This window comes from Acinonyx jubatus, chromosome A3 (genome assembly GCF_027475565.1).
Source record: "Acinonyx jubatus isolate Ajub_Pintada_27869175 chromosome A3, VMU_Ajub_asm_v1.0, whole genome shotgun sequence".
In the NCBI taxonomy this organism is placed as follows: Eukaryota; Metazoa; Chordata; class Mammalia; order Carnivora; family Felidae; genus Acinonyx; species Acinonyx jubatus.
In genome coordinates, this window is record NC_069388.1 from 72,844,113 (window position 1) to 72,867,741 (window position 23,629).

The 23,629-nt window shown below is 34.9% G+C and overlaps 1 protein-coding gene across 1 annotated transcript in view; it reads right to left on the reverse strand.

Moving 5' to 3' along the window:
• The window catches only part of PNPT1 (polyribonucleotide nucleotidyltransferase 1), a 47,952-nt gene that overhangs the window by 12,036 nt on the left and 12,287 nt on the right, over positions 1-23,629 (reverse strand). The window contains exons 9-18 of the mRNA XM_015074200.3: positions 17,221-17,407; positions 16,066-16,117; positions 15,648-15,705; positions 13,909-14,005; positions 13,339-13,441; positions 9,712-9,782; positions 7,684-7,720; positions 4,770-4,836; positions 4,598-4,687; positions 3,013-3,066 (exon numbers count right to left, since the gene is read on the reverse strand). Coding sequence (XP_014929686.2) covers positions 3,013-3,066; positions 4,598-4,687; positions 4,770-4,836; positions 7,684-7,720; positions 9,712-9,782; positions 13,339-13,441; positions 13,909-14,005; positions 15,648-15,705; positions 16,066-16,117; positions 17,221-17,407 — 816 coding nt within the window. The remainder of the gene's footprint in view (positions 1-3,012; positions 3,067-4,597; positions 4,688-4,769; positions 4,837-7,683; positions 7,721-9,711; positions 9,783-13,338; positions 13,442-13,908; positions 14,006-15,647; positions 15,706-16,065; positions 16,118-17,220; positions 17,408-23,629) is intronic.

Here is a 23,629-nt window from a genome sequence, read left to right on the forward strand (position 1 = left end):
CTAAGACACTTATGCCAGAATCAACACTTCTTTCCTCATGTCCTATATCCCATGAAGTCACAAAGATCTGATAGTTTATCCTTTAAATATTTTTTTTTTTTTAGAAAGTTGTCCTTTCCCCTAAATACTGAAACATCCATTGCTACTCCTTTAGTCCAAGTTCACATTATTTCTTGCTCTGACAGCATTCTCCCTGTCTGGTTTCCCAAATTTTAGTGTCTCCCCCCAGCTCTCATTCTCTCCCACTTCATCCTCCAGGGCTAACATCTAAGCTGGGAAAAACTACCAAGAAGAAAAAAAAAATCAGATTAAAAAAAAATCAAATTCAAATCAAATCTACATAAAATTCTCTGAGTTCCCCATTATCTCCTTTCAAGAAATTTTTATACATTTCTATGGTCAAAAAAGTTAGGGAAATAGTATATATCCTATTTCTAGAGATTCAGAATTCATACTAGCATATTAAAGTTTCTTTAATTCATATTAAATAAACCTGCTTAACCCTGCTCAAATGTACTTTAGAACAGAAAAATTTTCAATAATCAATATCCAGCAGGAACACTAGTTCATAGAACACAATACGGAGTTGTTAAATACTAGCTTTAATTTCAAAATCCTTAGCATAACAATAACCTTTAAAATCTGGTCCCAATTTAATATTTTTTTCAAATACATTTCAGAAACACGCTATACTGCTTTCTAACTTTATACATGTTGTTCCCTTCGAATGAAATATGGTCCCTGCTCCTAATGACAGATCAAAAACTACTCAACCTTTGGAACAAGATGAAATGTAGCTGTCTCTATGAAGCAAATTTTCTTCAATCTAATTCTTCATCCATATTGTGCATATTTATGCCTTTTACCTATTTGTATTATCTTTCTGATTTGTTAGTGTCTTTGGGTTTTTCACACCTGTAAGATTAAAAAAAAATAGGTACCATTTGTATCTCTGGAGCACAGGATAGTGCCTGATATAGGGCGTGGCAAGCACTCAGGTTTTGAGTTGAATTGTATACACTTTGTTGGCTTTTCCCACAGGACTTGACATTCCTTCTTGTCAAATTAAATTTTTTTCTATTTGGCTTTTTTTTTTTAATCCTGTTTTTTACATTTTTTAGAGATCAAAATTGTCATTTAACATATCGGTTACCTACTCCTTTTTAGCAGTATCCTTTTTATCAGCAGGCCAGTTTTCTCAGTTCAGTAACAAAAACATTGAAAGGGACAGGGTTTAGAATGAAGTATCCTCAAGCATTCCACTTGAGGTCTCACTCCAACATACTGATCTGATTCTCTTATCTCCTCTGCTCATCCTTCCACCAGTTATGAAGGTGCACCTATCATCCACCTCAATTTCTGCATCATTTACAGAAAGATCATAAACTGTGTATCTCTAGATACACAGCATAAGCAACATTCCCCACATCCCCCTGCTCCAAATCTAGTACTATTTTCCAAAAATGGAACATTAGTTTACTATGACATGTTTTAAGTCAGTCCCTTCTGGTCTCTTCTCTTCAGTCCCCTTCCTTCCTAAAAACACTTATACACCTTTCTTTTCATAATCTATTTAAGAGTCTTCCACAGTCAAGTTCACTGAGTTATGCTTTACAGAAAATACTTTCCTTTCTTTCAAAATTAAAAACTTTTTGTGTCCTTGGTATACCACGTTCTGATTTTTCAAATACTGCCAACATAGGTCAGTTTTCTCATCCTGAAGATCGTCTTTTTAGGTTGGGTTTTTGTCTAGACCAAAAGATCTGAATTCATTTAATGCAGTTAAAGGCTCTCTCTTTTTACTTTATCTTTCAGTTCACCTTTTTGAGAATATGTTGTGTTTTCCAATATGAAATTGGAAGACTGATGAATTCAGGACCCACAAGGACAAGGACTTCATTTTGTTCATCTGTGTCCCAAGGGCTTAGATTAGTACTTGGCACAGGAGTGACATACAGTAAAGATTGTTGAATGAATGCATGACGGTGAAAACAGCAACCTTAAATATCAGATTCTGTTTTCCTTCCACTAAACACAACTGAAAATTGCCTTTAGCTTTTTTTTTTTTTTTTTTGCTTTGGCTTAAGTTTTCATCTTTCTAGATAATGTTATTACATATTCACACCATTCTTTCATCTCATTCTTGGTTATGGTATCCTTTCTATCCATTTCTCTGTACTATAAATGTGTGAACTTAGAGGGAACTCCTTGTATGGCCTCTTGAGTATCTTTAGGTTCCTTTTTCTTCTGAATGGCATCATTGGTGGGATGCAGGAATTGTTTTCAGAGCCTCTTAACATGTTGACTCTTTCCCTTTTGGTGTTTTAGACCCAGAGATTATACTGAACCACCGGCACTCTTCCTTCCTAAAATTCTGTGTACCCTTCTATGGGTGGTATTGTTCTTCTTTTATCTTGCATAAATTGACTAGAAGATTACATGGTTACTTTCTTTTATGGGTCCTAAATACTTCTGCTTGGTGATCCAAACTTCCTTAGGGAATGGAATCAACTGCAGAGCTCTTTACCTTTTGGAAGGTGAGACAGCTCACTGCATCCCCTAGGCAAGTAAATAATTTCAGTATTCTGCTTTTTGCCAAAGATAAGAATTCTAGTAGATATCTGTATAGTTGAAGGTGTACTTTGATCTTGCTCTAGTTTAGTTTGGTAATCTGACTTCTCCAAGTTTAGTAAAACCCAATTTTTTTTTTTTTAATTTTTTTAACGTTTATTTATTTTTGAGACAGAGAGAGACAGAGCATGAATGGGGGAGGGTCAGAGAGAGAGGGAGACACAGAATCTGAAACAGGGTCCAGGCTCTGAGCTGTCAGCACAGAGCCCAACATGGGGCTCGAACTCACGGACCGCGAGATCATGACCTGAGCTGAAGTTGGATGCTCAACCGACTAAGCCACCCAGGCGCCCCAGTAAAACCGAATTTTAAAGAGATCTATATTTAATACTAATCAAATCCATATAAAGCGTTAGTAGTTTTGAGACATAATCCTTTTACCTGCATCCATTAATGCTAAGCTTCCACCACATGCAGATGCCATTGAAGATGATCCTATGGAAAGAAAAATACTTGCTTTATAATATACTGATTTTTTTAAGTGTTGAAAATTGTTATATTGGTTATTTCCTTGTACATATTCAGTTATCTTTCCTTCTTTCTATTTATTTTTTATTTTTTAAAATTTACATCCAAATTGGTTAGCATATAGTGCAACAATGATTTCAGGAATAGATTCCTTAGTGCCCCTTACCCATTTAGCCCATCCCCCCTCCCACAACCCCTCCAGTAACCCTCTTCTGCATATTTATGAATCTCTTCTGTTTTGTCCCCCTCCCTGTTTTTATATTATTTTTGTTTCCTTTCCCTTATGTTCATCTATTTTGTCTCTTAAAGTCCTCATATCAGTGAAGTCATATGATTTTTGTCTTTCTCTGACTAATTTCACTTAGCATAATACCCTCCAGCTCCATCCACGTAGTTGCAAATGGCAAGATTTCATTCTTTTTGATTGCCGAATAATACTCCATTGTATATATATACACCACATCTTTATCCATTCATCCATCGATGGACATTTGGGCTCTTTCCATACTTTGGCTATTGTTAACAGTGCTGCTATACACATGGGGGTGCATATGTCCCTTTGAAACAGCACTCCTGTATCCCTTTGATAAATGCCTAATAGTGCAATTGCTGGGTCGTAGGGTAGTTCTATTTTTAGTTTTTTAAGGAACCTCCATACTCCTTTCTTTTTAAAAGCAATTAACACAAGCTCTGCTAAACCACAAACTACAGGACTACACAAATCAGTATGATAGGTACATGTAGCTACATGTAGCTACTAAATTTAAGTTAACTGAAATAAATTCAGTCCCTAAACTGCATAGCAGAGATAACTTTCATCATCACATAAAGTTATATTGGGTAGCAATGCTATAGGAGATTCTAAGAAACCTCCCACAAAAACCAGCACACCTCTTTTTGTTGCTTAATCAGATGTCAGTTAAAGATACAGGCTCTGGCTCTCTCACTGGACCCTAAGTCACACCCAGTAGAGAACAGAAAGTCTCTAATTTAAATTCAGAGGGTGTTTTTGTTTTTTAAAAATATTATCTGATCTATGTCTGATATATCTTTGAGATCTCTGTGATCTTTCTATCTCTAATGACCATACCTTGCCTTGACCTGGGGACTTAATTTTAATTTAAATTTGATCTTATAATTCAGACTCTCTCTGTTTGCTATTTACTTGTATCTGTGATATATGATAGGTGTCCCCTACCAAATGGATCACTCTCTTCTGGTGCTTTCTTGCTGTAAGCTGGCCTTGTTTATTCTAAAAATAAACATCCCCAACTGGATAAGTTATAAAAGATAAAGAGAAATATTCACTTTATATTGCTTTAGAAACATCTCATTGGCTAAGAACAGAGATTTAGACAGTATATGATTAAACACATTTTTCTTTTTTAATGGACTTGGGCACTGTAGTTATAAGCATAATGTAACATTAATTATGAAAAGAATATATATAGAGAGTTCTGGTCTTTTTGACTAGAAAAAATTTATATTAATACTCTACCATTTGACTCTAGGACTTCGGATGTGACTCTTATGGTGAAAGGAAAATCCTTGGGGATAACAGGATACAAAGCTTTCTCAGCAAGAGCACCTAAATTAGAATAGAAAATAATAAGGATAAATGTATTAAGTCTCTGTAAGAATACCATTTGAGTTTACAGATTTGTACTCACCGTGCCCAAGTTCTCTTCTGTTCACACCAGTGACTTTGCCAATTTCGTTAGTTGCATAAGGAGGAAACTTAAAAAAATAAACACATATACATAAACAACCAACATGGAAAGATATCTAACCTATATTACCAAAATAATAACAAAAGTTACAAAACAGTAGAATCCCATTTTTTTTTAAAGTACATTTATATATGTAGAAAACGTCTGAATATCTGAAATATACAACAAACTGCTAAAGGTATCTATTTCTAGTGTGTATATGAGCCAGAGGGGAACATGGATGGTTATGGGGACTTAATAACAATGACAAAGTATTACATTTTTATAATAAGAAAAATATATACAAATTAAAAAAAATGCACACTGAAGAAATAGAGATCTTTTTCAGTAAGGGTTTTCTTTTAGTCAGAGGTGGCAAACTATTTTATTTGACCAATACAGTATCTCAAAGGAATATGAATTAGTTGCAGTCATCTAAAATATTGGGAAATTTCCCATAAAAATTTGGAATTCCAGTCTTAAACAAAATATTTTTATTTAAGGGGTGTCTGGGTGGCTCAGTCCATTAAGCATCCAACTTTGGCTCAGGTCATGATCTCACGTTTCGTGAGTTCGAGTCACACATTAGGCTCCCTGCTGTCAGTTTGGAGCCTGGAGCCTGTTTCAGATTCTGTCTCTTCCTCTCTCTCTTCCCCTCCACCACTCAGATCTGTCTCTCTCAATAAATAAACATTGAAATTAAAAAAAATTTTTTTTAATAAAATTGATTTTGAGAAAGAGAGAGAGAGTGCAAGTGGGGTAGGGGCAGAGAGAGAAGGGACAGAGAGAATCCCAAGCAGGCTCCACACTGTCAGACAGAGCCCCATGTGGGGCTCAAACTCGTGTGTGCAAGATCATGACCTGGGCTGAAATCTACAGTCAGATGCTTAACTGACTGAGCCACCCGGGCACCCCAACAAAGTATTTTTAAAAAGGAGTGATGATGGTACATGAATCTGATCAAGCCTCTGGATCTAGCCATCAATTTTCAGGAATGCAGTCAATTTTCAGGAGATAGAAGGACAGAGAAACTTGCTGGATTGCACCATGAGTGTGTAATCAGCAACATGCAGACTGTGGGGAACTCTAAATGTCAGATGGCTCTGGGACTTCAATAGACAGACTGAAAAGAAAAGAATGTACTGGAGGAGAAACCTAGAGATTAAAAGAGAAATCCCAAATTAAAAAAAAAAATGGACAAGACTATAGTGTCTAGGGATGTACACTAAAAATGCAAGGAAGTAATTACAATAAAACTTAGGAGAGTAGTTATTTTTAGGGAAAGAATGATATTGAGACTAGGATGAAAAGCATGGAGAGGTTTCTGGGGTGACTGGAAACATTCTACTCTCTACCTTGGGTGGTAGTTTGTAAGGGTCTCTGCCTTATAAAAACTCATTATGCCATCCTTTTACAGGTTTTTCAGTATCTGTGTTTCATTTTACAATAAAAAGTTTTTAAAAAATGAAATGATATAGCAGGGGCACCTGGGTGGCTCAGTTGGTTAAGTGTCTGACTCCTGATTTCAGCTTAGGTCATGATCTCACAGTTTGTGGGTTTGAGCCCCACATTGGGCTCTGCATTGACAGGGTGGAGCCTACTTGGAATTCTCTCCCTCTCTCTTCTCTGCCTCTACCCTGTTTGCTTTCTCTCTCAAAATAAATAAGTACACTTAAAAAATTTTTTTTAAAAATCAAATGATACAGCAATAACAGCCTATATCCTTTTCATGCCCCCTCCCTCACTTCTTTTCCCAGTAATCAGCTAGAGCTGCATTTTTCAGAACTGCCCTTTTAAAAAGACTGCCATGTGCTGTGTAGCTCACAATGAAGGATATGCTTCACTCAGTTATAATTCCTCTCTGGCTTCTATAACATCTGGGTATATCCAGAACAGGGTATTTATAAGGGACTGAAAACGTGTGAAAATCTCCAAGTTTCTGGATATTCTCTAGCAATTACTGTCTACATGAAGTGTTCTCTATTAATTCTAGCAGACTCAACAAAATTGACATGTTGGGATTCTGGGCAGCCAATAATGGTCACTCAAAAGTGAAGAGACTTGCTACTTTTATACCAGCCTCCCTGCATATATGCTTCAAATACTAAAACTAAAATGCTATATATAGTGTCTGGTTCCTTAGGATTAGTTGTAAATAAAGTCAATCACAAACTCATAATAATTTCACATAAAGTAATTTACTATCAAATACCTTAGAGTTCTTTTACTATTTATCAACTAAGTAAAAATATGAACATTTAAATGAACTAAAGGGAGAAGGTGATTTGTCATTTGAGGTATTTGAGAAGTCCCAGTTTTGCTTGACACATGTGAATGGGTATGACTTTTTCTTGACTAAAACAAAGCTGTCTACTATACTTTAACTTTTATGTATGATTCAGAACATGAAGTTGTTGACTGAAGACTATGGCTTAGCTCTTTAAATTCCTTTCTGCATGTAAGAAACAATAGTGCCCAAATCCACCTTTTTTTATTTTATTAAAAAAAAATTTTTTTTTAAAATTTTATTTATTTTTGATAGAGAGAGACAGAGCACAAGTGGGGGAGGGGCAGAGAGAGATGGAGACACAGAATGTGAAGCAGGCTCCAGGCCCTGAGCTGTCAGCACAGAGCCCAACACGGGCCTCAAACTCACAAACCATGAGATCATGACCTGAGCCGAAGTTGGACGCTTAACTGACTGAGCCACCCAGGCGCCCCCAAATCCACCTTAACAGATATATAAAACGAGCACCGTAAAATATTAATAGAACCGAGGTAGTGGGCATATAAGTATTCACTATAAAGTTCTTTCAACTTTGCTATATCCCAGAAATTTTTCATAGTAAAATACTGGGGAAAAAATTTATCTTACCTCATAGTGCAGCATGAAATTTTTATCTTTTATCCCACTACAAACAAAAAGCATAATATTAAAAACATCACATAGATACAAAAACATAATTTCAAAGAACTTAAAAAGATTTAAGGGTATCTAAAAAATAACTAGGTATTAAAGAGTTGGTTTGAAATTGAAAACCAGAAGAACTAGAAGGATGAATGTCAGAGACAGTATTTTTTTCTGGGACTTATAAATGAATTTTACACAGATTTAGAAAATAATTTTGCTTTATAAGCACTTTAATATTCAATTTGAATACTAAAGACAGTAGACATTTATTTTTAAGCATTTGTAACTACTGAGAGAATCTCAAACGTTTAAACACATTAGTTAAATCTCAGAATTATGATCTTTCTCCCAGTCAACATGTGAAATGAAGGTCAATAACTGAAATGATACATGGGAGAGCAATCAGGAGATTAGAGAGGCAAAGATTTTTTCAGGGTTTGAAATGAGAACTGTTATGACTCTGTCTAGAACAATGGGGGGAAATAAGGATGAGAAGAAACACAATTCCTGAAGTAGGAAACCAGATTTATCTTTAACTGAAGAAAAGACTAGCATATATAGGGTCTTAGCTCAAATAGTGTCCCCTTTGGGTGGATGTTTAATTACAAAAAATACCTCTCTCCGCTGAGTATTTAAAAAGTCCTGGATTAGGGCTAAATCTGCATAATCATAAGCCACAGTCTTGGGAAAAGAAATATAAAAACCTGACTCTAGAAGACTAAAGGAATAATAGATTTGGGGGGCTAGAGAGAAGGATATGGATCATTAGCGCAGCACCCGCATTTTACAAGTATGAAGAAACCAAAAACCAGCATGGCTGACTGATGTGTGCCCTCTCACTAACATAGGTTACAGACCTAAGACTAGAACATAAAGAAGTGCCCTGGCCAAACACAGTGCTCTTTCTTATGAAGCTGTGTTGCCTCCTAGAATGGAAAGGAGTCAAAGTGAAAAAGGGCAGGGCAACCAAATTGGGGCTCAGATGGGAATTTAAAATACAAAGTATAAAAGCTCCCCCCCCAAAGGATTATGATTACAATGAACAATCTCACCTTATACACACAGCTGCATTGTCAATTTTATCAGAAAACTGAAAAACAATTAGCAATGCTATCCTGAAAATACTGGGGATTATCCTCATAGGAAGAGTGAGACAGAGTCTTGTGGTCTTCTGAGACCCTTACCAAGGGAAAGGGAAGCAATGCTGTTAGGCACTGAGGAAAGAAAAGAACTGTGGCTATGAGTCCCAGGACTGATGCAGTAACGCTGGTGAGGACTGTAACACAGATTCTCATCATCTAAAATTGATCAGTAAGATATTATTGCTGACTTTTTAGGAAAAGAGGAGGAGAGCCAAGTATTTCTGAACACAAATTCCAACATGGCTTGGGATTAGATAAAGCTTTTTTTACTTATTAACAGCCTCCAGATTCTTTTTAGCAACTGGGACTCTTGCTTATTTATTTGCTCTCTGGTTTGTAATAGAAAAACCTACCTATAACTCTCCTGAGAAATGGTTCTAGAGACAGAGAATAAATGTACCCATGTTAAAAATACCTTAAAATCACTATTAAGTAAACAGAAACATAAAGTATAGATATATAGGTTTAAAAAAGTAATAATGAGGGGAGCCTGGGTGGCTTAGTCAGTTAAGCATCCAACTCTTGATTCTGGCTCAGGTCATGATCTCACTGCTGTGAGATGGAGCCCCATGTTGCGCTCTGCACTGGGCGTGGAGCCTGCTTAAGATTCTCTCTCTCCCTCTCTCTCTCTCTCTCTCTCTCTCTTTCTGCCCCTCCCCTGTTAGCGCTCTCTCAAAAAAAAAAAAAAAAACAAAACATAAAAATAGTAATGAATAATATACTATGAGCTTCAATTATATGATGTAAGACCACAACTTCAAGACATATCAAACGTAGGTTTTAGAACATACCAAATTTATGTTTTAGAACATACCAACATACTTATAACTTACCAAAAAACTTAACTTACTTTATGGCTGTTATAATTCGGTCTGACTTAATACTGGATTCTAATGAATCAAACGTAACAGTACAAAGAACCTAAAATAATAAGAAAAAAAATTGTCAGGCTTTAATTTACTAACAATGAGAAGAAAATAAAGTATTTGAAGAACCCAATTAGTTATTAAAGAAATGGGAAATTCTATACAAAGCTTGTCATGCTACTTAACGCAGTAAACATTTATTCATTTTATAAATATTAGAGTTATGTGTAAATCTCAATAATGCAAAGGTGTAACATCACAGACTACTATGTAAAGCATTGTACTAAAAGTGCTGGGGGAGGACAGGAAGAGGAAGGTATATATGACCATATAGGAAGCCTCAATAAAGGTCTAGCCAATAAAACTGCCTACTTAAAAAAAATCCAGTCTCATTTAGAGGGACACAATGTAGTCCAAACTCTACAGCACATCATTCACAACATCCGAGATACAACATACAAAAAAATAAGAAATGGGAATCATTCTTCAGAGAAAAGACAATGAATAGAGATTGCCCCAAGCTAACTGAGATCCTGGATTAACAAACAAGGATCTTTAATAGCTCTTATAATTATACTTAAGGACATAAAAAAGAACCAATAGAAATTCTAAAACTGAAAGACACATTATCTTGTAATGCAAACGAGATGACAAGAGTCAATAAACATGTAGATGGATTAATAGAAATTGCCAAATCTAAACAACAAAGAAGGGGTGTGGGACTATTTCAAAAGGACTAACATATATACTTACAATCCCATAAGGAGAGATAAAAGAGAATAAGGTAGAAGAGTATTTGAAGTTTCATTAACAATAGAAATTTACAGGTTCAAGCTCAGGAAACCCTTAGTATATAAATACAAAGAAAACTACACTTTTTATAGTTATATTGTTGAAAACCAAGACAAAAAGAAAATCTGGAAAGCACCAAGACGAAGACAATTGGAACAATGATTTGAATGCATCTTGACTTTTTATTAGGAGAAAAAATAAACAGTGGAACATTTTTTAAGTGCTAAAAGAAAAAAGCATCAACTTAGAATCTATACCTTGCAAAAACATTCTTTGTATGTGAAGGCAAAATAAAGATATCTTCAGATAAATGAAATATAAGAATTTGTTGTCAGAAGACCCATAGGACAATAGCAAAGGAAGTCTTGTCAGATTGAAGGTAAACAATACTAGATGGAAACTTAGATCTTCAGGAAGAAATATGAAGCATCAGAAATTATATATGTAGGTCAATATAAAAGACTATCTTTGCCACTTACCTTCTTAAAATACATGATTGTTTAAAATTCAAGTTGTAATATTGCCTTGTGGACTTTATAACATGTAGATGTTACTCATGAGACAACTACAGCATAATGTGCGAAATAGTACAAAATTAACTCTAAAATGAAAAGTTAATGATATATACCGTATTCTCAATAGTCACCATTAATAATGTAAAGATATAGCTAAAAAGCAAAGAGACATATTAAAATGGAATTCTAAAAAAATATGCAGTTAATCCAAAAAGAAGGAAAAACAGAAAAAAAGAGGGGGCAATCAGAAACAAATAATAAAATGACAGGCTAAATTCAATCAAATCAGTAATTAAAACCAAACATCAATGGACTAAACACTCCAGTTAAAAGGCTGAGACTGTCAAAATTGCTAACAAAAGTATGCAGGATATCTTAATTGAGTTATTTTTAAAATTTTATTAAAAGGCATAAAAGAAAACCTGAATCAAGAGTGAGGCTATTTATTGTAAAGACTGTGATTTAAATTGTAAAAATATCATTTCTCTGTCAAGTTAATTTATAAATTTAGCACAATACCAATTCAAATCTAAGGACCTTTTTTTTTCCCCCCGAGAATGTAATTTAACACTGAAATTCAAATGAACGAACAAATGCACTAGAATAGCTAAAACAATTTTGAAGTGCAGAGGAAAATAAAAAGGGAGGATTTGCTGGGTGCCTGGGTGGCTCAGTAGGCTAAGTATCTGACCTCAGGTCAGGTCATGATCTCATGGTTCATGGGTTCGAGCCCTGTTTTGGGCTCTATGCCGACAGCTGAGAGCCTGGAGCCTGCTTCTGATTCTGTGTCTCCCTCTCTCTGCCCCTCCCCCGTTCTCTCTCTCAAAAATAAACATTAAAAAAAAATTAAACAATTAAAAAAAGGAGCATTTGCTCCTCATATATTAAGACAAACTTTAAACCATAATAACTAAAACAGTTTGACACTGGCCAAGGAAATTCACAGAACAGAATATAGTTCAAAAATATATTTATAAGCTCAGAATATATTAACATTATAAGTCAACAGGAAAAATGAATTATTAGTAAATAAGTTGTAAAACTGGTTCACTCTGGAGGTTTCCACCTCACACCGTATGTAAGAGTAAACTCCAAGATAGATTAATGGTCTAAATTTGATAGCTACAACCAGAAAGTTAACAGAAAAATTAGGTGCACAATTTTGTGACTAGGAGGGTAAGGAAAGATTTCTTAAATAAGACTTTAAAAACACAAATCACAAAATAAAAAAGGGGAAGGATTATCTACATCAAAACTAAAGATTTCAGGTTCACTCTTCACAAAGCTAAAAGGCTTATGACAAAGAGGGAGAGGATATATACAAATTCTGGTTACTAAAAAGGATTAATATAAGAAATCATTAGAAAATAGGAAGAAAAAAATAAACCACAGTAAAAAAAAGAAAAAAGAAAAAAAACTGGCCAAAGGATATGACCAGATAATTCACAAAAGAGCAAACCTGAACCAGGATGAGCACGTTGCTTAAGTTCAGGGACCACTATCTAAGTGAAAAGAATGAATGTCCTGGAGGGTGTGCAGCCCTCCAGGGTATGATTTACGCAGTGACCACACTGATAGGCTATTTATATAAAGAGATGCTTAGACTCATAGGGAAATACAAATGAAAGCAAGGACATACCACAGTTTGTAGCAATTAAACTGGCAAAATTAAAGTAGTGATTAATATAAGAAGAGGGAGGGAGTATAAAGCAAATACCATACACAAAACAATGGATACACCTATATGTTAAATATAAGACAATGGGTGCCTAAGTAAAGGAAAAGAATAGGACTAAGGTATAAGCTAAATAGAGAACACAAATGAGGGCCTTGAATAGACCAAAAATGACAATATGCCATAACTGAAGAGCATGGGTGATTCAATTCTGTGCATGAAAATTAAAAAAAAATATGATAGAGACACCAGGTAATTCTAGAAAATGCAAACCAATTTACAGAGACAAAAGCACATCAACAGTTGCCTGAGGAAAGGGAGGGGAGCAGGAAGAAGGGATTATAGAGAGGCAGGAGGAAACTTTGCAGGGGTGATATGTTCATTATCTTAACTTTGGGGACAGTTTCTCAGTTGTATACACCTGAAAACCTATTAAACATACACTTTAAATATGTGCAGTTTTGTAGATGGCAATTATGCCTCAAAAGCCATTAAAAATATTAAAAAAAAATCAGGTATTAACACATTCCATAAGATAAAAATCTATAGTGTCTACATAATGTACTTCTATTAGATCTAATTAAGCAATCCTGAGTTAGCAAATAATTACAGCTTTTCACATATATTACCTGTGTTTGTCCCCTCTGAAATAATGCTGATCCATGAAGAATTTTAAACATATCTACCTCACAATTTATATTCCTAAGTGAAGTCAAATCTCGACCATCACACCTACAGTAATAAAGGAATAAGTATGTAAAGCAGTGTTCAAAATCATAAATATCACCTATTATCTCTTTATTCCTACCAGAAAGTTCTCAATCCCAATTGTGTCATATTACCTATGGAACTTTAAGAACTTTAAAAAAAAGAAAAAAAAAAAAAAAGAACAGTTCCTTGAACAAGTTGTCACTTTCAAAGCACCTTATAGAGACAGCACATATTTCATTCAGTTCCATCAAAAAAAATATATTGGGGCACCTGGGTGGCTCAGTCAGTTAAGCATCCTATTGAGCTTGGCTTAGGTCATGATCTCATGGTTGACGGAGTTCGAGCCCTGTGTCGGGCTCTGTACTGATAGTGTGGAACCTGCTTGGGATTTTCTCTCTCCCTGTCTCTCTGCCCCCTTCCCCGCTCATGTTCTCTGTCTCTCTCAAAATAAAAATAAAATAAATTAAAAAAAAAAAAGATATATTTACCTTTTGTATTCATTCAAGATAATACTTCTAAAAACCTCCTTTGCAACAACATTGAAGGATTCTATTATTTCATATGTATCAGCCTCTGGAAACTTTTCTGTAGAAGAAATACAAATCAAAACAGAGGTTTTCTCCTTTTGGAAGATAAGATTTCTCTTCAATTCATAGTATCAAATCAGTTAACTGTGGGAGTAAACCACGGGGGAGGTGAAGCTGAACATTTTGTCCCCAGGCAAACAAAGTAGATGAATCAAGTATTCTGAAGTAGGAGAGACACAAGTATTATACCTCAAATGTATTGTTATTGAGAACTCAGTCTGCTTTCTACAAGAAAAACAGTGCTTTGTAATTAGCTCTCTATTGTATTACATTAATAACAAATCCGGCCATATTATGAAAAGGTCTGAATGACACTCTTTAAGACTAATCACCTTCACTGTTTTACCTTAGGAACTGCAAAGAGAAATAATTTTCTTTATGTTACAAATCTATAGTTACAAATCTTTTTAGTTAACATTTATCAAATTCTTTCATGATCCATGTACTCTCTCTCTCTATATATATATATTTTAAAGTCTTTAGTCTTTGAAACAACTTATGAGGTATATTCTATTATCACCATTCTAAAGAAGAAAAATCAGCTTAAAGAAGTAAATTGCCTGAGATCACATAGTGACTGACACAGCTGTGACACTGTTCTTTAAGGCATTTGGTTTCTTAATTATAACTTTAACCAGAACTAAGAAATGGACACAGAGAGATATATTAAAAACTGTACCTTCATCAGGCAAGAATAATTTTATACACTTTAGTATGAACTTTTATGCTCTGACTTGCACTTGGAAAAGAAAATAATTAGTAATTAAATATTTAAAATATTATCCTATGAACTCAAAATGTCCTCAAGATATTCTACTACATATAATATTAACACAAAATCACTTTTCTGTTTAAATAAGGCAATAGGTGTTATACAGCTCATTTTTAACAAATAGGATGAAACGTAATGAGAAAAGACTATACATTTTCAATGGCAATTATAGGCAATGGCCTTAGTATCAATACTAACAGCAGAGTTATAATCTTAAAAATAAGATAGGAGAGAGGACATTTATCTCTTAACCGAAAAATTAATAAGTATATGTCATTCTTGGTATACATTCAGTTTGTGATTGATATTAATATAATAAGATCCTTTGCTTAATAATTTCTGGAGAGCTAAATTCTCTAAAATCTAAGTTTTACAATCCTACATATTAATAACAGAGTCAGTTAACATTTTTCGGACAGTTGGTATGTGGCAGGCACAAATGCAAATGATTTACCTATTTAATCCCTATAAACCAGATATTATCAGTATTATAATTTCACAGACTAAAAAGTCAAGAATTTTAAAGAATATTTTTCAGATGTTCAAATGACAGGATACAAAATTTCCTATCATAGAGGTTAAGAACCTGATCCAGAAGAGATTGGGAGTATTTCACATTCAACATTTACTGGTGATCACTCTGTATCAGGTACAGTGCTGACCACATTCACAGAAGTTAGTTTAACAGTACCCTTGGGATGCAGCATTATCCTAAGTTTAAAGTAAGTTTAAGGTAAGTTTAGGTATCCTGAACATAAAACTAAGGAACAATGAGAATAACTGATTCTTTGAAGTCTTAGAGTAAATTGAAATTTAAAAAACCTATTTCCTTTAAATATTTTCTTAAATTAAAAAAATGAAAATTTACCTTTTAGTTGTTCCTCTGTATCTAATCTTATCTTGTTAATAGCTTCATCTCTGGAAATCTGAAAGAAAGATGAAATTCAGTATACATGGCAATATTTACCATTTCTATTTTTACATTATTATACAATTAACACAATGCAATAGTACTCACATTTTTCTACTGATATTCTTCAAAAGATTAGAGCTGGTTATTGATTTACAAGAGCTATTAGCTGTTTAATTCAAATATATTTGCACACTTCCCTAAAATTTGCATTAATCAACAAAAGGAGAATGGAGAAGCAAATTGCTATGCTTCTATTTACTTAGCTGTTTAGAGATTTTTAATAAAAATAGGACTAACATTCATAAATAAGATTATGTGAATTATGACAAAAAAGAATTCCCAGAACAATAAGAAAAATTTCGGGTACACCTACTTTATCATGTTCATATTCAGTAAAAACTGCGTAGAGTCTTTCCATGGCGAGTCTATTTGAAGCACAAAATAAATGTCAGAATAAAAATACTTAGAAACATGAGGCAGTGTCTATTATAAACAAAACAAATATTTAGTAGTAAGTTAAAATACTTAATAAGCATTTCATAGAGAATTTAAAAATATATATTTATTATTCTTTAACACAGCTCATCTGTTTACTGTTTATGATACACAAATTTCTTTCTCCCCACCTGTCAGGGAAATCACTCACACATGGTGCTACGCCCTCCCTTTTTCTTAATTGTTCAATTTATTTCAACTTAGATTTTTTCTTACACACAAAGTCTCTCTCCCGAAACACTCTCTTTTAACTTCTTGCTTTTTTTCTATTCTGTCTACGTTGGCTGTTATCGCAGGCAACTGTTTTGTTGGGGACAGTTTACATCTCTTTACTCTCTCACTGATGACTATGAGATTGATACTAATGGAAATATTAACTTTTTCAATTTATTTGAAGTAAAATGAAATACTCTTTCTGGTGATTTCATTTATATTTACTGAGTGCTTGCCTATGTACTGGCACTGCTGTAAGCACTGGGCATAAAGAGGTGGTCATACTTTTTTTTTTTTTTTCAAACTTGATTTCTTTTCAAGAACCTCAGCAGTTTCCTTGGATAGATATCCTATACTTTCTTTTTACTTTTTGACACAGAGTTATGTGGATTATATGAATCTTAACCAATAAATTCCCTCCCCCTTGCATTTGGGATTCAAGCTTAGGCCCTTGAAGAGCGAAGTGGGTTTATCCTTTTTAAGGCATTAATGACTGATACTTATGGCACTCTTAATTTTGGGGGGGGTAAGAGTACACAAGTTGGGGAGAGGGGCAGAGGGAGGGAGAGAGAGAATCTTAAGCAAAGCATGGAGCCTGACGTAGGGTTCAATCCCACAACCCTGAGAATCATGACCTGAGCTGAAATCAAGAGTTAGACACTCAACTGACTAAGGCACTCAGGTGCCCTGGCACTCACTTTTAAAATAGAAGGGTACCATGTTAGTAATGCATGGACAATGCTTCCATGGGAAGTTTTTTTCTGAGAGGAAATTAAATCTGGTAACAATTTCAAATTTTCTTTTGTACAGATATTCTTACTTATGAGTGTGTTCCACAATCTCTGGTGAAGGGGTAAATAACTTCTGAGGTGTCCTCTTGGTAACACCAATTTCTTTTACCAACTGCTGGATGCCCTGAATTATTTGTTGGGTATATTTTACCCCCACTTTAATAGCATGGCAAAAGTCCTGTTGTAAAATGTTCTCTGCAGAGGCTTCCATCATAACTATTTAAAGGGGGAAAAAAAAAAGATTGTCATTGAACCTTTTACCAGGATAGCATTGTCAGTGCTACACATGACATGCATGTATATGACATGTATACATACATGTACACATGACATAAATACTACAGATCAATTTTATTAGTAGTATATCTACTTTTTAAATTTCTTCCCTTAAAATCAACATACTTCCAAAATGTAAACAGCAATGAATAAAGAAAACTTAATATCTGAAATTAGGTTTACATTTTTCTTTAATTTAATAAGGGACTTCTCATAACAAGTGAAACAAATTATGCATACTTATTTTTTAAATAAGTTCTGAGCTATAATTTAAATACCATAAAATTCCACTTTTTAAAGCATACAGCTGCATTTACTTTTAATATATAGTTAAAATGATATTTAAAAACAACAGCATAGTAGATATCCAATAAATGTTTCCTGTTTAACAATTATTTGCTGTGACCTCCTACTTAATTTTGTCATTGTCACATTGTCTACTGCTTGCACAGGTGGGGGAAATCTTTTGAAGTGATACTGTTTCAAGTAAGCCAACTAGAGGACAGTAGCTATTACCATAAAAAGGCTGTTTATGGTTTTGTAATAGTAAAACTCCTGTGTAAAGCAGAAGAAACCCAAGCAGTGCTTCTAGCATGGTATCTAGCTAAAATCTGCTCTTCAGGTTTGGCTTTGGTTTCTGCTAGGCTGACAGACTCTGGCCTGCTTGTGTGGCATTCCTGGCACTTCTCCATTTGTACCAAGTCAAAGATCCTGTAATGCAAAGATATGATAGTAACTGTCACATCTAATATGTTTAATTACATCATGTTGTCATTAAGGTCACTTGTAAAGCTTCTAGTTATAATCTAGAATGAAAAAAAATCTTATGTGCTTTGTATGTTGGAATTCCATCAGTCAGTTGAAGGAGACCTGTGAAACTAAAACGTTAAAAACCTAACATTTGTTGGGAATACAAGCTGGTGCAGCCACCCTGGAAAACAGTATGGAGGTTCCTCAAAAAACTAAAAACAGAACTACCCTATGACCCAGCAATTGCACTACTAGGCATTTATCCAAGGGATACAGGTGTACTGTTTTGAAGGGACACATGCACCCCCATGTTTATAACAGCACTATCAACAATAGCCAAAGTATGGAAAGAGCCCAAATGTCCATTGATGGATGAATGGATAAAGAAGATGTGGTATATATATACAATGGAGTATTGCTCGGCAATCAAAAAGAATGAAATCTTGCCATTTGCAACTACGTGGATGGAACTGGAGCATATTATGCTAAGTGAAATTAGTCAGTGATAGAAAGACAAAAATCATATGACTTCACTCATATGAGGACTTTGAGACAAAACAGGTGAACATAAGGGAAGGGAAACAAAAATAATATAAAAACAGGGAGGGGGACAAAACAGAAGAGACTCATAAATATGGAGAAGAAACAGGGTTACTGAAAGGGTTGTGGGAGGGGAATGGGCTAAATGGGTAAGGGGCACTAAAGAATCTACTCCTGAAATCATTGTTGCATTATCTGCTAACTTGGATGTAAATTTTAAAAAATAAAAAATAAAATTAAAAAAAAAAACAAAAACAAAACAAAAAAACCCTAACATTTGTGTCATCTGAAATCTGGAAAGAGAGGCTAAAGATGGCAGGCTGAAAAGTACTGGAAAAATAATAGTTGAAAAGTCCCCAGATTTGGCAGTGACATAAACCTACAGATTCGAGAAGCTGAGTAAACCCTATATAGGGTAACCCAAAGAAAAACATATCATAATTAAACTTCTGATAATCAAAGACAAAGAAAAAAATCTTGAAACCAGCCAGAGAAAAACAACACCTTACCCGTATGGGAAAAGCAATTCAAATAACACTGGATGTATCATTAGAAACCATGGAGGCCAGAAGGAAGTGGCATAATATTTTTTAGGTGCTGAAAGAAAAGAACTGTCAACCCAGGATCCCATACCCAGTAAAAATATTTATGAAATAAATAAATGAAGGAATGAATATTTAGGAATGAACTGATACTCTTAGATGAAGGAGAACTAAGAAAATTTGTCACTGGCAGCCCTACCCTAAAAGAATGGCTAACAGAAATTCTCTAAACAGAAACAATAAAGAAACCATGGAATATCAGGAAGAAAAATACCTGTTAAGCAAAAATGTAGGTAAATACACTTGCTTTCTCCTCTTGAGTTTTCTAAATTATGTTTGATGGCTGAAGCAAAAGAAAAAATTTTAACAGCCTGTTGGCTTTTCTGTCACCATGACACTGAAATGGTTATATTCTTCTTCTCATCAGTATTCCCATGACATCCTCTCACTTTTCAGATTAATTTGAACTGTTTTTTTTTTCTTTTTTTTTTTTAACATTTATTTTTGAGAGACAGAGACAGAGCATGAGCAGGGAAGGGGCAGAGAGAAAGGTTGATACAGAATCTCAAGCAGACTCCAGGTGCTGGGCTGTCAGCACAGAGCCCAACGTAGGCTCGAACCCACAAACCGCGAGATTATGACCTGAGCCAAAGTCAGACGCTTAACTGACTGAGCAAGCCAGGTGCCACTGAACTGAAGATTTTTAAAAATGTATTTGACAAATGTAAATTATACCTCAATAAATTCATTTAAAAGAATATGAAAGGAATAATATAATAAAGAAAATTAATGGCACAAAAACAGACACATAGACCAATGGAATAGAATAGAAACCCCAGAACTAGACCCAGAAACGTATGGCCAACTTATCTTTGACAAAGCAGGAAAGAACATCCAATGGAAAAAAGACAGTCTCTTCAACAAATGGTGCTGGGAGAACTGGACAGCAACATGCAGAAGGTTGAAACTAGACCACTTTCTCACACCATTCACAAAAATAAACTCAAAATGGATAAAAGACCTGAATGTGAGACAGGAAACCATCAAAACCCTACAGGAGAAAGCAAGAAAAGACCTCTCTGACCTCAGCCACAGCAATTTCTTACTTGACACATCCCCAAAGGCAAGGGAATTAAAAGCAAAAATGAACTACTGGGACCTTATGAAGATAAAAAGCTTCTGCACAGCAAAGGAAACAACCAACAAAACTCAAAGGCAACCAACGGAATGGGAAAAGATATCTGCAAATGACATATCGGACAAAGGGCTAGTACCCAAAATCTATAAAGAGCTCACCAAACTCCACACCCGAAAAACAAATAACCCAGTGAAGAAATGGGCAGAAAACATGAATAGACACTTCTCTAAAGAAGACATCCGGATGGCCAACAGGCACATGAAAAGATGCTCAACATCGCTCCTCATCAGGGAAATACAAACCAAAACCACACTCAGATATCACCTCACGCCAGTCAGGGTGGCCAAAATGAACAAATCAGGAGACTATAGATGCTGGAGAGGATGTGGAGAAACGGGAACCCTCTTGCACTGTTGGTGGGAATGCAAACTGGTGCAGCCACTCTGGAAAACAGTGTGGAGGTTCCTCAAAAAATTAAAAATGGACCTACCCTATGACCCAGCAGTAACACTGCTAGGGATTTACTCAAGGGATACAGGAGTACTGATGCATAGGGGCACTTGTACCCCAATGTTTATAGCAGCACTCTCAACAATAGCCAAATTATGGAAAGAGCCTAAATGTCCATCAACTGATGAATGGATAAAGAAATTGTGGTTTATATACACAATGGAGTACTACGTGGCAATGAGAAAGAATGAAATATGGCCCATTGTAGCAACGTGGATGGAACTGGAGAGTGTGATGCTAAGTGAAATAAGCCATACAGAGAAAGACAGATACCATATGGTTTCACTCTTATGTGGATCCTGAGAAACTTAACAGAAACCCATGGGGGAGGGGAAGGAAAAAAAAAAAAGAGGTTAGAGTGGAAAAGAGCCAAAGCATAAGAGACTCCTAAAAACTGAGAACAAACTGAGGGTTGATGGGGGGTGGGAGGGAGGGGAGGGTGGGTGATGGGTATTGAGGAGGGCACCTTTTGGGATGAGCACTGGGTGTTGTATGGAAACCAATTTGACAATAAATTTAATATATTGAAAAAAAAATAACATGATAAACAAGAGATGGGATATTTCAAGCACAATGTGAGATTTTAGTAAAATAAACATGAGAATGAAGCTCCCTAACAACAACAACAAAAAATTCCTCAAACTTTGTTTTCACTAAACTTCAAAGCAACTCATTTTAAAAAATACTTGATAAGAAATTCCTTACAGTTTTGTATCTATAGACCCGTGCTGTCCAATATGGCAGTTTTTAGTTCCATATAATTATTTGCATTTAAATAAATTAAAATTATATAAAATTTGAAATCCAGTTCCTTAGCCATTCTAGCCACATTTCAAAAGCTCAGTTGCTACATATTCAAATATAAAACATTTACTTCATTGCAGAGTTCTACTGGACAGCACTGCCATAGAGGCTAAAAATTTACACAAAAATAGCTTGTCTAAATGCTTGCTCTAAACTGTTAACCATTTTAAGTAGTTGAAGATTTTTGAGAGTAGTTGAAAACTATAAATTCTAGATATAAAGTTCTTAAAAATTGTTACTGGTATACTTTTTCCTAAATTATATCCTAGCACATGTAGAAAGATCAGTGATATTAAGTGTACCAGTTGAACACAAGCAGAATGTGTAGAATGATGGCTGCTGAAGTCATCTGGCAGCTAAAAGCACAAAGAAATTATTCTTCCCCTATAAGGTCATGCTTTAAAGATTTGGATTACTAAATTTTTAAGTAATGGAATGGCAGTAATTAATTACTTTTCTGTATTTTTGTATCCCAGAAGTTCCATGACTTGGGCCCAATATTAACTTTAACACATGAAACATGAAGTAAAATGTGTATCTGGTGCATCGTTATCAAAGTAGAGAACTGGCTGAATATCTTTATGGAGACAGTGATGGCAAAAGACATAAAATGGAGGCTGGTAATTTCTGAAACCAGTCCTTTAAGAGGTTGCTTCTGAATCACTCTAAGTCTCCTGGTTACTCAAGATAACCTTCTGATGGTTTCTTCAGTCTCTAGACTGCAAGAGAGCAATCCATCTAGAGAGCAAGAGGTAAGAAGAACAAGTAGAAGGCTGCCTGTGAGGTTTCTACAGCATGCCATAGATGCAATAAAGATCCTTAGTTCATTCCTCCAACATCTACACAAAATTAGAGGAGTTCAAAGTCCAAAGTAGGTAGAGGCTATATATGTGACTATATATATGACCATTTATATGTTATAAATTTTGAAGCAAGTTAATTTCTGTGTCTGAATGATAACAGCAGGTATGAACGGTATGCCTACTAGGTACTAGATATTATGTTAGGTACTTTACAAATCCTGACTCTAATCTTCACAACAACCCTATAAAAAAATAATTTACTAAGTAATGAACACTACTTGTTCATTTGTAACACTATTTTTAAGCAAAAAAAATTTCAGATTCAGACCAAGTAAACTTTAGACAGTAAACCAACACTTTGCTCAAGGCCCCTTCTGAGATGTTCAAGTATGTAAGAGTCATCTGTTATTCATGGCTTCCCCAAATCTTTGCAATGTTCTCCCTACATTGTAATAGTTCCCTACAGTATGAATCTCACCTTCTGGAGGTAGAATCCAAAACATTTCCTTGCTTCCCCTATAGTCAAGGATGCAGTCATGTGTTACCGTTCTGCCTAGTGTGATGTAGGTGAAAACTGCTATGTCAGGGCTCTAGGAAAGCTCCTTGAAAGGGAAGGTGACTTACTCAGTTGGCATACACCTTTTTGTTATTCCCCTCCTTTTTCCTTCCTCTTGCCTACAAATTAGCTAAGTTGGTCAGAGCTCCAGTAGCCAGTTCATAAGCATGAAATAAGGGCCACACCTTGAGGATAGCAGGGCAGAAAACTGAAAGGAATCCAGATTTCTTAAGATCTCATAGAGCCACTATAACTGTCATGGACCCACTTGTTATTTATTTTACCAACACAATCTCTAATATGTAGATAACATACAACTCCTATTATATGTGTTTTATCTACCATATAGTACCAGATTCCATCTCCATTACTGACCAGTATTCCAAAAGAAGCTGGAAATGAGGTATTTCATATGTTAATTGTACAAAAAAGTAATAAAAGCTCAGTAGTTTACATTTCATCAAAATATTCCCACATCAGAAGATCCCATGTCAGAAAGTCCCAGATATCAAATATCAC